The sequence below is a fragment of the Canis lupus genome, chromosome 34, assembly GCF_011100685.1.
Source record: "Canis lupus familiaris isolate Mischka breed German Shepherd chromosome 34, alternate assembly UU_Cfam_GSD_1.0, whole genome shotgun sequence".
NCBI classification, from domain to species: Eukaryota; Metazoa; Chordata; class Mammalia; order Carnivora; family Canidae; genus Canis; species Canis lupus.
The window spans coordinates 5125860-5141838 of NC_049255.1; the positions used below are offsets into that span (position 1 = coordinate 5125860).

At 42.3% G+C, this 15979-nt stretch overlaps 1 protein-coding gene across 1 annotated transcript in view; it reads left to right on the top strand.

Annotated features, from left to right (window-relative positions):
• The window catches only part of SEMA5A (semaphorin 5A), a 473566-nt gene that overhangs the window by 349025 nt on the left and 108562 nt on the right, over positions 1 to 15979 (top strand). The window contains 1 exon segment of the mRNA XM_038583333.1: positions 12627 to 12834. Within this exon segment, the coding sequence (XP_038439261.1) occupies positions 12627 to 12834 (208 nt within the window).

Sequence of the window (15979 nt, forward strand, 5' to 3'; positions counted from 1 at the left end):
ATCTCTGGTCTTAGACTCACAGAGTCCTGTCTATGCTCAGGTGGGATGAGTTTCTCACATGCTGTCAGTATAGCTTGAAAAATAGGGAGATGATTGCCTGGTGAGGAAGGACAGATGGATCTTCCTAAGAGAAGGCACTGAATATGGAAAACCTAGAAAGAAGTGAGGCATTTGAAAGGTGAGAAATTTAAATTCTCTGGGGTTGTGGGTGGAGAGACAGGAGATGAAGCTGAAAGATAGGATGTATCACGTTGAAAATTTTATCCTAACAAATGAATTCAGGATTTCAGAATTTTTTTTTGAGCCAAAGAGGAACCGACAGAACTGTTTTGAATATGCTGTATTCCAGTTGCATGTGGGTGGTCTGGTAGTTGGAAATCCGTTTTTGAAATTGAAGAGAAAGGTTTGGGTCAGGAAAAGAGACCTTGGCTCAGCTTGAAGTAATAGGAACGGATAAGGTCATGTCTGAAGACAGTGTGTGAAAATTCTAGCTACTGAATAGCTTGGAGCATCAGTCACTTGTTCATAATTAGTATAATGTAGCAATTCAGAAGAATGACAAAATAATTTTCTTATTCCATTGAGTAGAAAGCTCTCTGTTTTCTTTTAAATTAATGTTACAAAAGTACAAAAGTGCTTAGCATAGATTTTTCTCAACCATCCCAACTCACACTAATGGGACCAGATGAAGTGTAAATTTCACCACTGGGGTGACAGGATGATTTAGACTCTGCGTTCCCACCCGGTGACTGTCAGGGAAGGGCTGCCGACTCTGCCAATGGGGTGACTGTTGTGTAATTTAGATACAATAAATCTAAGGCAAGTAATCTCCTTCTAGAAGCTTGAATTGCCTCCTTAGCAGAACGATGAGAGTTAGATGTAAGTAGTGTGGTCAGATGAGAGCTTTGAGAGGACACCCAGAGGACTCGATGGGTTGCTCTCATTTTAATTGTGATACTGGTTTTATTCACAGGAAACTCCAGTGATAAACTTCCTATAAGCACCAGCTTATGATTGTACATACAGAGTGTTTTGTTTGGTTTTGTTTTTGTGCAGGGCAGTGGAGGTTGTTGGAAGAGAGGTAGCCTCTCCCCTCCAGCTGCGGGCATGGTGAGGACTGACAGCAGCTTGCTCTTTCTACACAGAACTTGAATAGGGCTTATAATCCATGGGCTAGAAGTAGCAAGAAAATACTAATTATACGCCTGTGTGCCAGACATCGGCCAAGCCCTCTGCAGAGGGACGCTCCCCGTGTGGCCACCAACCTATAAGCTGGACCCCAGGGTGAAGGAGACACAGAGGTGCGATTGGCCCAGTCTTGGCCATGTGGCCTGTAAGCGTTGGAGCAGGGAGTCTAACCTGGGCCACTGAGCTCCAGAGTCCACACTCTGAGGCCTATGCTTTGCTTGAGCACCTACTGTGTGCTAGACACTATTCCAGATGCCAGCGAGATCACAGTGAACAAGCCAGGCTACATCCCCCAAGACTTGCCAAGGGCGAGGATGCAGGAATATGGTTTAAAATGATACTTTGGGATAAAAGAAGTTTGCATGCAATTTATGACAAAGATGCTTAAACAGACTAACATATTCTCTTTGCGGGGGGAAAAAGCCATTAGTTGAATCTGATACACTGAGTTGATTAAAATCTCCATTTTAAGCAAAAAGTAGCCATGAAGACCTGTTTCTTTTCCTCTTTCAATTCCCTTTTACTTACATAAATTCTGTACTGAGCTCCCAGTGCCAAAACCAGTTTAATTCACTTACCCAATTAGGAGTTCAAAGAAAGAACTTTCATGCCATATTAGCAGTCTGCTACTTTGAGATAATGACCAGCTGAATTGATGAACTTTATATAATGATCTGTTGCTATGGAAACATGCTGCCCAGTGAGTGGAAGAGGGCATTTCATCATTACCTCACTGATAATGCTTAGAACAGTAACAGATGCAAATACAAAAGGTTTCCTTTTACTCTGCTGTAACTCTGGGTCGATAAAGACAAAACACTAAAATTGCCTCTTGGTTACAGCGGCAGAGAATCAGAGAGTCAAACGCCCAACTAGAAAGAAAACAGTGTAGCTTTCCTGGCTAGTGGTCTGATGTCCACAGTGAGCCTCCAGCCCGGTCGCAGGAAACCATTGTCAGAATTGCCGTGTGCCCATTTCATGGGTTTAATTTCTATGCTGGATTCAGCACATGGCAAGCTCAATAATAATAAACATTTCTAAAACATAACAAAACATAGAGCCATAACAAGATGAGCCAAGATCACATCTATCCATCCAATGCTCTACAATAATCTCTGCATCTTTAGTCCCCATTTTTTTCTGAACTGGCTCTTTCTTTGCTTTTTATGACTGTTTTTTTTTTTTGTTTGTTTATATAAAAGAGAACTTTATACACACACACACAGTATATAGTCTGTTACAACTCCACCTTCTAAGTTTTCTATTGCACTTTAGAATAAACATATATTTATTTTGTGTTTTGGAAGTGCTTCTGGCTGCTGTTCTTAAGAAGAATCAGTTTCTCTGAGTCTTTTCTCATTGGTCAGGGTTCTCAAGTTCATCAGATTAAAGCCACACCCCACACATAGAGCATAAGGAATTGTCCAGGGTTTATGAGCTGCAGAAGGCTCTCTGATTATATAGAAGTATGAAAATTCAAAAAATATCATTTTTCATCACAGCAATAATGATGGTTATATTGAACTGACCACTTATTTTCTTCTCTCCCTTCCTCCCTTCTTCCTGCCCGCTTTCCTATAAAAAGATTTGTTTTCATAAACTTCTGAGATTTTGATGAGACTAAAATTCTAGAAATCCGCCAAAAAGAAATTCGTTATAATCAGTGACCTTTTCCTCAGATACCTGAAAGTTCATTCTTGAGTGCTCATTCAGTTTTCTCTGAATGTTCCCCCAAAGAGCAGCAGAGCCATTAGCATAAAGGTCGGGAGCAACAGCACCATCTGTATGAATTATTTTATAATCCTTATCAAAATGCATCCATTTTTCACAATGTTACATGCCCTATATCATCTCCTGCTGCTTCACTAGCTCAGGATCATATACATAGGGGATTAAGTGAAATAAATGACAGGATTTGAAAATACTAGGCTGTTACTAATATGATTCTTACATTGTGATCATACAAGGTAAAAAAATTGAATCAAACCTATAATTTATAGTGTCTTTGCATTCAAATTTGAATTATGATATCTTAAAGAAATATAGAACAATAATTCATGGTCTAGTTGTAAAATTGTTTTGAGAAAATTATCTGGCTGACAAAATCTGATTTTTAATATTTTCTATTCTTGACATAGAATGTCTCTGCCAGCTTGCTAGAACCACCCTAACAAAGATCACAAGTTCTAAGGATTGTGTGGGCTAAACAACAGAACCTTATTTCCCACTTATTTCTGGAGGCAGAAGCCCAAGGTCAGGGTATTGGCAAACGTGTTTTTGTCTGAGGCTCCTCCCCTTGGTTTGTTGATGTGTCCTCACATGGGGATGTACGTATCTACATCATTTCCAGTTATATTGGGTAAGGAACCACCCATATGACCTTGTTTTGTGTTAACTACTTTTTGAAGGGCCCTATCTCCAAATACAATCACATTCTGAGGCACTAGGAATTAGGACTTCAACATGAGTTTTGAAGGGACACATTTTAGCCCATAATCCTCCCTATCTTATTATAAGGCTTATTTCCATAGCAAATGAGAGATTGTTATAGTTGACCATCTCTATCAAGATGCAAAATTGAAATCTCATTAAAACTATTCAGTCAATTTTAGTCAGCAAAGTGAACACTGAAAAGTAGAAAAATATCAGCTATTTGCCCTCAAAGTTAAAAATATGACTAATTTTCAACCAGTAATAACTGAATGATGTGCAATAGAGCTTACAGTGCTAGAGCAACATCATATACAACAAACAGTGGCTTAAGGGTCTTATTTTTATTGTAAATTTTTTTGTTTAAATATCTTTTGGGGCACCTGGGTGGCTCAGTCCATTAAGCATCTTGATCTCAGCTTCTCAACTCAGGTCTTGATCTCAGGGCTGTGAGTTCAGGCTCTGTGTTGGGCTCCAGGTTGGGCATAGAGTCTACCAAAAACATTAATAAATTAAAAATAAATATATATCTTTTGTCCTCTCATAGCCTCTTTTTTTTTTTCTCCTCTTGTTTACTTTCCAGGCTCTTATAAGTGAGAGCTCCAAGCCTGATAGAGAAGTCAGATCAATTCTGGGCTTGGCACCACTTATACATTAGTTATCTGTGCAGTGAATTCTATGGTAAGAGAAGCACATGACCATAGATCATAGCTTAATCTTTGTCTTGATTAACAACTACCATTTCATATCCTGCTTACCATCCCCCTGATATTTTAGGACTCATGAACATACTGATCTTGATGCACTATTATGGGGATTGCATATTACCCCTCCCATACTTTTAAAACAAAAATAACCAGCACTTGATTGGTAAGAAGAGGATCCAAATTCAGGCCCAAGAGTGTGAACTTAGGCACTCACTTAACCTTTCTGGGCTTTGCTTTCCTCACCTAGAAAATTCAAAATATTGTTGTAGGTCCCATCCATCTCTGATGTCCTGTAACCATTTGGAATTTTAATTCAGAAAAAATAATGATGATAGATCATTTGCAATTAGAGGTGGCCCTTCCAGTGGGGTCTCTCATATTCTCCCCCTTGGATTTGTCTTGCTGGATTTGGAAAAATGAACTGATTTACGAAAATGAAGGTGGTCTATATTTTCCTATTGATACACCATGCTATACACCTGCACTTCTCTTTCCTTGTTAGCTTAATTTGGGTTAGTTCTTTTCTTCTTCTTTGCATTAGCTGTAACACGTTGATTCTTTAGGCTGTGGGTGTTAGAAGATCATGTTACCCACACCCTTTCTGTTCAGGAGGTCCTCAGGGTCATTTATTTTCTCAGAAAAGTGATATAGAGACTACACTCCACAGAAGAGTAGAGACTAGCTTGAGCTCTAGTTGAAAGGAAAACTCTGCAAAGCAGACAAAGAACAGGAAGGAGCCTTCTCTAATGGTTATGATTGCTTTGTGGCAATCTATATTGCCTTGCATGCTCCTTGTTTCTTGGGGTAGCTATCTCCTTCTCTTATTCCCAGAAATACCACCTTGTAAGTGTATGTACAGCTTCTGCTCATCTGCAAGCACTTATTTGAATTTGACTCTGCATGCCTCACTAGAGGTGGCATAAAGGAGCAGGAGTGTCAGTCATTGTGTTGTCCCAAGTATGCCTGCATCAGCAAGGTACACAAGAGAGGATAATGTGATCCTGGTGACCAGGGGAACACATGCCTTTTGAAGCAAGTACTCCCAGTGTGTGTCCTTCACTTAAACATCAGGTGGTGGCTCCCATTGGATGGGAATGTTGACTTCCTCCTTGCTACCTCCCAACTGGTTAAGTTTTATGACTTCCAGCAGAGTTCCTGGAATAAAAAGAGAATACAAACAATTTCCATAAAACTACCTCTTTCTATACATGACACTGCTTCCTCAACAATAGCTTTTCTTTTTTTTATTTAAATTCAATCAGCTGACATATAGTACATCATTAGTGACAGATGTAGAGTGTAGTAATTCGTCAGTTGTGTGAAATACCCAGTGCTCATCACATCACACTGTCACCCAGCAACCCCATTCCCCAACCTACCTCCTTTCCAGCAATCCTCAGTTTCTTTCCCAGAGTTAAGAGTCTCTCATGGTTTGTCTCCCTCTCTGATTTCTTCCTATTCAGTTTTCCCTCCCTTCCCCCATGATCCTCCATGCTGTTCCTTATATTCCACATATGAGTGAAACTATATAATAATTGTGTTTCTCCAAATGATGACTTATTTCACTCAGCATAATACCTTCTAGTTCCATCCATGTTGATATAACTAGTAGATATTCATTCATTCTGATGGCTGAGTAAAATTCTATTGTATATATAGCCCACATATTCTTTATCCATCATCTGTCACTGGACATTTGGGTTCCTTCCACAGTCTGGCTATTGTGGACATTGCTGCTGTGAACACTGGGGTGTAGGTGTCCTGTTGTTTCACTACATCCATATCTTTGGGGGAAATACCTTAATGGTGCAGTTGCTGGATAATGGGGTAGCTCTATTTTCAACTTTTTGAGGAACCTCCATGCTATTTTCTGGAGTGGCTGCACCAGTTTGCATTCCTACCGACAGTGCAAGATGGTTCCCCTTTCTCTACATCCTCACCAACATTTGTTGTTCCTTGTCTTGTTAATTTTCACTCACTGATATAAATGCTTTTTAATTAATGTTTACTTTGGAATTCCTTGTTATACTTTTTGATCACATAGGCACTGAAGTGAAATCTTACTTCATGTCTGGACCCCTTATAAGAAAGTACAGCTTATGAGAAAGATGTAGGAGTTCTTCTACTCTCTGAAACTCAATTGTCTCATGTATGAAGTGAGAATAATCATACATGTCCACTTGAGCCTTGAATGACAGGAGGCTAGAGGCACCCACACTTGAAACCCTGCATATGACTTTTGACTTCCCACAGACTTAACTAATTAGAGCCTACCGTTGACTGGGAGCCTTACTAATAATGTACGTAGTCATTAACACATATTCTATTATATGTAAGATATATTGTATTCTTACAATAAAGTAAGCCAGAGAAAAGAAAATGTTATCAAGAAAATCATAAGGCAGGGGGTGCCTGGGTGGCTCAGTGGGTCATGTCTACTTTGGCTCAGGTTAGGATCCCGGGATCCTGGGATTGAGCCCTCATCAGGCTCCCTGCTCAGTGGGGAGCCTGCTTCTCTTTCTCCCTTTGCCACTCCCCCTGATTGTGCTCTCTCGTGCTCTCTGTGTCAAGTAAATAAATAAAATCTTAAAACAAACTCAAAAAATTGTAAGGAAGAGAAAATACATTTATAGTGTTGTACTATATTTATTGAAAAAAAATCCATATGTGAGTGGACTTGCTCAGTTCAAGCCCGTGATCAGGGTTCAGCTGTATTCCCTACATCTTAACTAGCTTGCTGAGATGATCAAATGAAATGCGGGTGTAATAGGTTTGCCAGAGTTAGCAAATAAAAACACAGGATGTCCACTTAAATTTCAATTTCAGATAAATATGAATACTATTGAGTAGGACACACTACTACTAAAAACAATCATTCATAGTTAATCTAAAATTTAAATTTAAGTGGGCAGCCTTTATTTAATCTGGTAACCCCCTAGGATATAAACCTACTGCTTGTTCTGCTGAAACGAGGCAAGTATAAGTTACTCAGTACAAGATATAATGAAATTTCCATGTGATTACAACTATTCATGTCTTTGGAATAACAACCGTAATATCAGCTTTGATCAATCTTAAAAATCTTGGAGTAGCTCTGTCTCTTCCACAATACACATGGTTTACAATCTGAGAAAGAAACTACAAAAATATGACTCTCAGATTTGTGTCCATGACAGACTTAGTAGTTGACACTTGCCAGAAAAAGCAACTGTTAGAAGATTTGCAGCAAGACAGTGTGAGTTCTGTGTGTTCTGCTGTTAGCTCCTTGGGGACCTCACCCACTGGTGACAGAAAGTGCCAAATTTTTCTTTTCTCCCTACCCATCAGGATTTTAAAGAATGATTGAGAAAGTTGTATGGATTTCTCGTCTTACAATAAAAATCAACTAGAGACTAATCTCGAAACGTTTCTGAACAGACAAACAAATAAAACTTCATCTGCTACTTTTGCGAGGCTGACTTGACCTGGGTCATTTCTTGCTTATGCTCTGAAAATCTTAAGATAACTTGAGCTGTTGCCCAAGGTTGATATGAGGAACCAATAGCCAATTGCCTATTATTTAAGAAAATCCTAATATTATAACCAATCCCCGTGAAGAATAAAGTCACCAGCTTCCAGGACACAAGCTGTCGTATAATAATATTCCTCTGAGCCTCATTCCGAGAGTTCAAGTACTCTTGGTTTGCACACTGTCCTTTTAGTATGTGCACAATACACTTGTACTAGTTGCTACTTCGGTGAGTCGCTGGCTTTACTTCTGTGATTTCTGAACTTTTGACAGTGGCATCTGATCTTTTTTCCCTTGCAAGTCACTTTGACTAGAGTATTGAATTTTCAGTGTATGGAGGGCATATATGGTTTTATTTTAAGACCACGATGGGAAAAATATTAACCAGGATGTTTTCTACCAAATGCAGAGATGATAGTGACATTCCCATTGCTTTTTTCTGCCTTTTCATTCCTCACTCATCTCTGAGCCTGTCCCCCAGCATGGGTTTATTAATCTCCACAGGCCATCGCAGTGGCTACTCTGCATACACCAGAGGACAGAAGTGATGTAGTGTCTGCCCCCTTGGTGCTTCAGGTCAAGCACAGAAGCCACAAAACAAGTAAATGAGTAATTAAACTGTGATAAATGTGATGAAGCAGAAACAACAGCAAAAAATTAAGCGCTCTCTGGGACCAACCAGAGTCCTACTGTTTTTTGAACAAAATAGATGTTTGCCCACTCATCTCTTTTATGAGCCAGGCTCTGCCTTTCTGCCATGGAAAGCGACAAATACCTTTGCCATATCTTTGTTCCGGAGCAAGTGGGCTTCAACCATGTGTCGGGTAACTAGGAGAGAACATTCCATCAGAACTTGAGGGTGCATAAAAGGTCGAATTGGCCACCTACCAGTGAAATGGTGGCTGGTGGGGATTCTAGAATCTGATTAACCTCCTTAAAATAACAGTGGCATGTTAATGTTGTAGGATTCAGAAATGTTGCTCCTTTTTCTGAAACACGAGATTACTCAGGCTTTCTTTTTCTTTGTTTTGATGTACTCCAAGGAGAAATAGATTGCTGGGAATTCCACAGTTATTTCATATTTCAAAATTTGTATCAAATTATGTGACAGGATAGAAGTGTCAACTGACACTGTGCTACAGTGGTAATCATATTGCAATGTATGAATAGATAAGATCAACTTGTGTGCCTTCTACTTACACCATGTTCTACACCTCAATAAAAATTGGAATATGACTAAGAAACTCAGTCAATTGTTTAAAAAATGAAAAGAAGCCTGGGTGGCTCAGTTGGTTAAGTATCTGCCTTCAGCTCAGGTCATGATCCCAGGGTCTTGGGATCAAGCCCTCTGTTGGGCTCCTTGCCCAGCCAAGAACATGTTTCTCCCTCACCCTCTGCCCCTCCCCCAGCTTGTGTTCTCTCGCATGTTCTCTCTTAGATAAATAAATAAAATCTTTTTTAAAAATGACCTAATCATGCCCCCCAAGAGAAGTCTTCCCCTGTGGACAGAGAGGTGGGCGAAAGACATGGTGAAAGAAATCCCTGACCGGGGAATCATAGACACCCCGGAGGAAGCATCTACCTGGGGGTGTGCAGAGAAGAACAGAGAACACCCCCTAGCTATCGGAGCAGGGACGCAGGACAGCAGTCAGAGGCAGCAGTCAGAGGAAGGTGTCTGGGCAGCCACTTCAGGCAGAGAACCTATATGTGCAGAGCTGAGGTCCTCCTGGGCTCTTGGAGCTACAGGTGGCCCCTGTGACTGGTGCACAGGGAGGTGAAGGTATGAGGGAGTCTATGGTGAGGGCTCAAGCCAAGCACAACCCACAGGTGGCAGCTCACGCAGAGGATCTGAGTGTGTCCTGATGCTCACATGTGTGAGCACATGTGGGTCCTGATGCTCACTTTAAACACAGGAGAGTAGAGCAAGCATTCTGGAGGCACCCACATGAGGAAGGTGTTCTACAACAAGGGAGCAGGGTGTGAGCATGAAACAAGATCAAGGCGCAGGCCAGGAAAGGAAAAGCTTCACAGAAACAGAGGCTCCTGCAAGACGACCCTGGTCCAGATGGACTGGCCAGGTGGAGCTTCCAGAGGCTTCTCACATGGCCAGACAGTGCAAGTGAAGGAGTCCCAACAGAGGTACAGATTCCATGCTAAGTTCTGTTGTCTGAAATGTTAAGTCCCACAGTTGTGCTAGATCCAGGCTGCCAGAAAGCAGTACAAGGTGTGCAGAGTTATGCATTGAGATGTTTTGACCAATGATGGCTATTCTTGTAAATCAAGTTATTAAACATCTTTTAAAATTTGTTTTTCCCTGTAGTTGCTTAACAATTTGACATGCATGTGAGCATGTTGACAGCTAAACTATTATTCATTTGGGTAGGTTTCTCAGACTAGCAATCCATCAATATAAATATTAAACATCAAGGTCTTTGTTCAACTGTTGAATAGCATTTTGTTCTGTAACACGTATTTCCCATGAATATAGTGTAACAGTAGTCTAAAGATGATGATTTTCCTGTTGGACTCCCATCTGCTCTGCCCCTACCCCTCCCTGCAGTGCTATAAAATGCTCTTGTTTCATCCCAAGGGCCTCTCACTTTCGCCCTCATACCAGCCTTGCTGCCCACTGAGTGGTGGCAGTCCCTGGCTCCCCCTCCTGTCCTCTGGCTTAGATGATGTCTTCTGTTATCATGGTGTCCCAAAGGGTGGCCAGGGGCTCCATGCATCTCACCATTCTATAGGAAGGCTGGCACCTCCATCTGCTGGTGGGGACCTCTTCTCAGGGTGTTATGGTTGAGACACCTGCACTGAAGTCACCTTCCTTGAAGTTTCCATCTTGTCCCCATCATGGCTTGGTTCTATGCATATTTGTTGATGCTTGTCTCTATGCAAGGGAAGGAAGACCCCAGAACACTGAAGTTAAATTTCCCACCAGCTGGAAACCAACCATGGTCACCAAGTCCAAATTAGGTTGACTTTCATAGCAAAGGCATACATATTTTTTTACACACTTAAATCTGTGAGATGTTCATTTATAAGAATGTCTGCTGCCTGCTGTATAGGCTGTCTGTCTCTCTCTTCTCTCCCTTTCCCTCTCTCTCTCTCTCTCTCTCTCTATCTCTGTTTTACACACACACACACACACACACACACACACTTTCCTCAAAGACAGGCACTACATTTTTTTATCTTCCCATAATATAGCATAATTCTGTTTATGCTTGAACTTTCTCAAAAACACATGTACCTAGCTAGCTCAAGGGAAACTTAAACAATGGTTTACTAATACTGCATACCTTATTATGAAGTCAATTCATAATCAATAAATATTCACTGGAGATGTGGTTCAGATATACTTTTTAAAATAAATTCGGGATAATATATGTCTGCACATGTATTTTCTTTTTAAATGAAACTTTCTAAGTCTCTGAGGACTTCCATTAGGCATGGAAAACTGAAAAATATTTCTGTCCAAAGTTGTCTTGAGATTTATGAATTGAGAGGAAGCCTCAAAGCCAAAGTTTCTTGATTTAATTCTGGTTTTGGGCCAACACCTTGGCCTCATTTTCTGTGTTTACAGGATGAGAATTATATTTTAAAACTCAGGATTCTGATGAGTTGATTTGAGGAGCTTGATGATGACTTTAGGAGATATTCCTAGTGGTTTGGTTTGATAGGATAGATATTCCTAACTTGCCCTGGATTTGTAGGCTGGCAGCAAGGGCCTTGCCCTAGTGCACTGGGGCCTTTAGTGTGTTTTTCATGTCTGTGTCCCTGACATGTGGCATTGGCCATGCTGTGCCTTTTCACTGGCTGAAAGGACTCTTCTCTCTGCTCTTCACAGCCAGTCCAGGGAGATGCCTGGTTCAGAGGCCATACTTACAGCCATGCTTATAAATAAGTGAGCAGAGGGATCCCTGGGTGGCTCAGTGGTTTGGCACCTGCCTTTGGCCCAGGGAGTGATCCTGGAGTCCTGGGATCGAGTCCCGCATCAGGCTTCCCGCATGGAGCTTGCTTCTCCCTCTGCCTGTGTCTCTGCCTCTCTCTCTGTGTGTCTCTCATGGAATAAATAAATAAAATCTTTTAAATAAATAAACAAACAAACAAGCAAGCAAGCGAGCAGAGACCTGCAGTGAGCAGAAGCCCTGGGGCACAGAAGAAACCAGGCTGAGAACAGTTGTTCACTTGTACAGGAGAGACGAATTCGGATCTTTGAGACAGAGAAGGGCTTCCCAAAGAACATATATTAGAGAGAAAGAGGAAGAAGGCCTTCTAGACAGGGGAGGAAGAGAGACAGAGGAGGATATACTTCCTAGGCAAGAAGGAGAAGGCACATCCTCGCTGTCCTGCATACCTGCAGTTAAGGTGTCTGCCCTGAAGGGGAGGCAAGGTCAGTACCTCTTTCTGACACTAGGAATCCACCATGGTTTCCTGAGGACTCCTCTCATCTGATGATCTCCACAGGATGAAGCCAAGCTGGCTACTTTGAGCCTCAGTGAGCTTTACTGTGCTCTGGGTATCTGGACTTGGAACTTGTTGAGACACATGGTAGCTGAGTGATTCTCATCCCAGGCTACATGCTAGCCCTGCCGAGAGCTGTACCAAGGGTTGGCATCTGCCCCATGTCCAGTGCTGGCCATGGAACAGGCCTGGGGTCGGATTTGAGTGCCAGCATTTTTAAAAGCTCCTCAGATGATTCTGTGTGCAGCCAGGCTGGAGAAACATGATGAGTGGCTGGTGAGACCTGCTAACCTTATTCCCCTTTTCTTGCTTTCCTGTTGCCCTCACAGGTTATGGCACCATTAAAAAAGTGCGGGCGCCCCTGACTCCAGCTGCCGGCAGCTGTTTGCTGGAAGAGATTGAGATCTTCCCCGAGCAGCGGGCAGAGCCCATAAGGAGTCTGCAGATCCTCCACAGCCAGAGTGCCCTGTTCGTGGGCTTGCAGGAGCATGTGGCCAAGATCCAGCTGAAGAGGTGCCAGTTCTATCGCACCCGCAGGTAGGGCAGCCTTGGTGGTTTATGGCATCAGGACCTTAACATTCTTGTGAACCCTGGATCCCAAGATCCAGAGTTTTGTTGCAAACTGATTTACTGTGATGAGAACAACCCACAGTATCTGCAGAGGAGGAACTGCATCATCACCCCTGTGAACAGTTGTCAGGGTTAACATAAACTATTTGGTGTGTGATAACACACAGTGTTAATGCTGATATTTGGTGTTCCTGCATTCTTCTGTACAAGTTTATTTTTAATGAGTATTATATGTAATATATGTACAGAGCAAGCATCATCTCCACCCAGAGCTAATCCCCTGAGAAGGATCTATGTGGTGTCCCCTCCCTAGGGCTGTCCTCACAGTGCTATCCTCAGCACCAGCTCCCTTGGGATCCTGCCTCTCTCTTGAGCTCCAGGACCTTGTAGGCCACCTGGGAGGAGGGAAGAACAAGGAAGCCCTGCAGGTGCAGGGAACCCCAAGTACCATCACCTTTCCTCATCCCTACTCCATTCTCATTGTCCATGGAGCATCCACTATGGACCACAGTGGCCTTTAAAGCTCAATTTGGAAAAGTGCAGGTGCAGGTACTCAGGAAACTGAAAGGTAGTGTACAGACTATCCATTTGACCAGCCCTTGAATGATGGAATATTGCAAAAGTGCTCTGACCCCCAACAAAAGATAGCCCTTGGGGCAATCACAATCTCAAACGTTTGTAGGGATCAGTGATCTCAGTAACTCCAGCCCCCAGTGCAGTGCATAAGGGCAGATCTGGTATAGAAATGGACTGTTTGGGTATATCACTCACAGATGTCATTCTCTCCCCAACAAGATGCCCCATGGCATGAGCTCTGGGGCTCAGAGACTGGCAGTCACATGACCGACTACACATGCCATTTTTGACCTGGTCACTAAAGTATTTTAGAACTCACTTTTTCATCTAACACATGCAAATTGCTATTGAATCAAATGGGATAATGGGATAATGCAGATGGTTTAAAACTTAAAGCAGTTTACAAAGTAGGTATCTTTTGTAGAAGGAAGGTTTTTATCTATAATAAAAATCATGACAATATTCCTTTTCAGATGATTCTAGACAATGAAGTATATTATATGATGCCTCCTTTGGGATCAGAGTGTTGAAGAACAGAAGGCACTTTCTCCCCAACAGTGATGCTGTTGTGAGCAATAATAACAAAGGCTGATATATATCAGCAACTATCCTTTATACAGTGTCTTTTTCCTAAAATTAACTGATAGCTGCTTGAAATGTGTTCTGATTTGTGTTCCTTGGAAGGCTGACCTAGTGCAGGAATGATTCTACCCAGTTGCTGATGGTCAGTGGGTGACAGGGAGTCTTGGAGTCTCGCCAGTCAGTGTCACCAATTGGAATGCCCTTGGAAGGGCACCAGTCTTCCAACCACAGCCCAGTGAGCTCTGAGTTGTAACGGACTTTTGGGGGCATAACACAGGATAACACGCAGAAAGACACAGGCCTGTGTGTATGTGGGGTGTTTGGGGGACCAAAATGAGAGTCCATGGCTTACTCAGCAGGGGAAAGCTTATCCTTCCCATGGTGCGTTGCCTCATTGAGTTGGGGTTACGAGGCCAACTCCGGGTACAACCTGAAAAGCTAACTCCTGCATCAGGTCAGGGAAGCGAGGTGTCATCGTGCCCAACTCATCTCCTGCACGGCTGGACATGGAGCCCAGTCAGGAAACCATGGGCACCAGCCACCACCAGGCACAGCAGCCCAGGAGGTTTTCATAGTCCCCTCTTTCTCCTATAAGGAGAATAGGGCCACTTGACTGTCTTCATCACGCTCCTGGGAGGAGAAAATGATACAGTTATACCCAGAGCTGAATCTCCCTGCTGTTAACTTGTCCACCCATTCAGAGAGCAGCCACGAGAGATTATAACTTTATTGTAAACTGATAAACTGTGGTCTTCTGTGTCCCCACACTCAGAATGGGTTAGGTTGTGTTTGACCCTTCAGTATTCCATTTGAGAGAAGAAAATCTGAAAACTTAAACCCAAGCGTTTCTGTGGATTCTTCCCTTTATGTTTCTTTGCTGTCCTCTTCCTACAGAAAGATGAGAAAACCTCCCTCATGAACACTAACTGGAGAAAAGCACTGATTTTTAAGGAACTAATATCTACATAGCCAGATTTGTTTTTGATGAATTATGGGGAAAGATTTTTTTTTGACAAAAGCAATTTTAATTTTCTAGAAATATGCCTAAAGAAGTAGAGTGAATAGGAACAGGATAACAACTGAGTGACAACTGAGCAGTAATTACTTTGATAAACATACTTTCCATATTCCATAGTATAATATAAGTAATTTCATTCATTATTGGAAAAATCAATTTTATAAATGAGCTTTGTAATGTTTGACAAGAAAGACTGAGGTTAACTAAAGTACCTGTCTCCTGCCAAATCACATTAACATTTTTTTTTAGTGTCCATTTTTCAAAAGCCATGCACAGTTTGGTGTCTGTTCAAATGTTTATAAATGATGACAGTTGATTCAGTCCCATGAGTTTCTTTTACATATCTGGCGCAGTGCTAGCTCTTACCATCGTTTCCTGTCACCGCTACACCCTGAGGAGCAAGTTGCCCATCATCTCCATTTCTCAGATGAGGAGATGGTGGCTCAGGTTTTTTGGATCCTGCCCGACATCACATATACCTTCTGCAATATGAAAGCCAGCTTCAGGACTGGAGCCCTATCCCCAAGGCCCAGGCTTTCTCTTGGGTTCCCTGTGCTGCCCCTGGGACAATGAGGACATAAGCCTCATGGCTGGGTGTCAGCTGCACCGTGGCACTGACCACGTGTGTCTCTGAGAGCTGGTAAGCACAAAGGCAAGCAGAAGTCAGGCATGTCCGCTTGATGATTAGCCATCGCCTCTCCCCATCATTTCCTCTTTATTACACTTGCTGTCAGGCTTCACCCAGCACACCCAAGGGAGGTTGATACCCTTTGGTTATTCCACAGTGAATTCCCACCTCCACTTGTTCTAGAAAGGATTCTGGAGCCTTGGGGGAGGCGGAAAAATGTGTTGGGTGTGCATGCCATGCTGCACATACCTTGTAACTTGGAACAAATAGCACCATGTTTTTAACTAGTCAGAGCCATTGACCTCAGA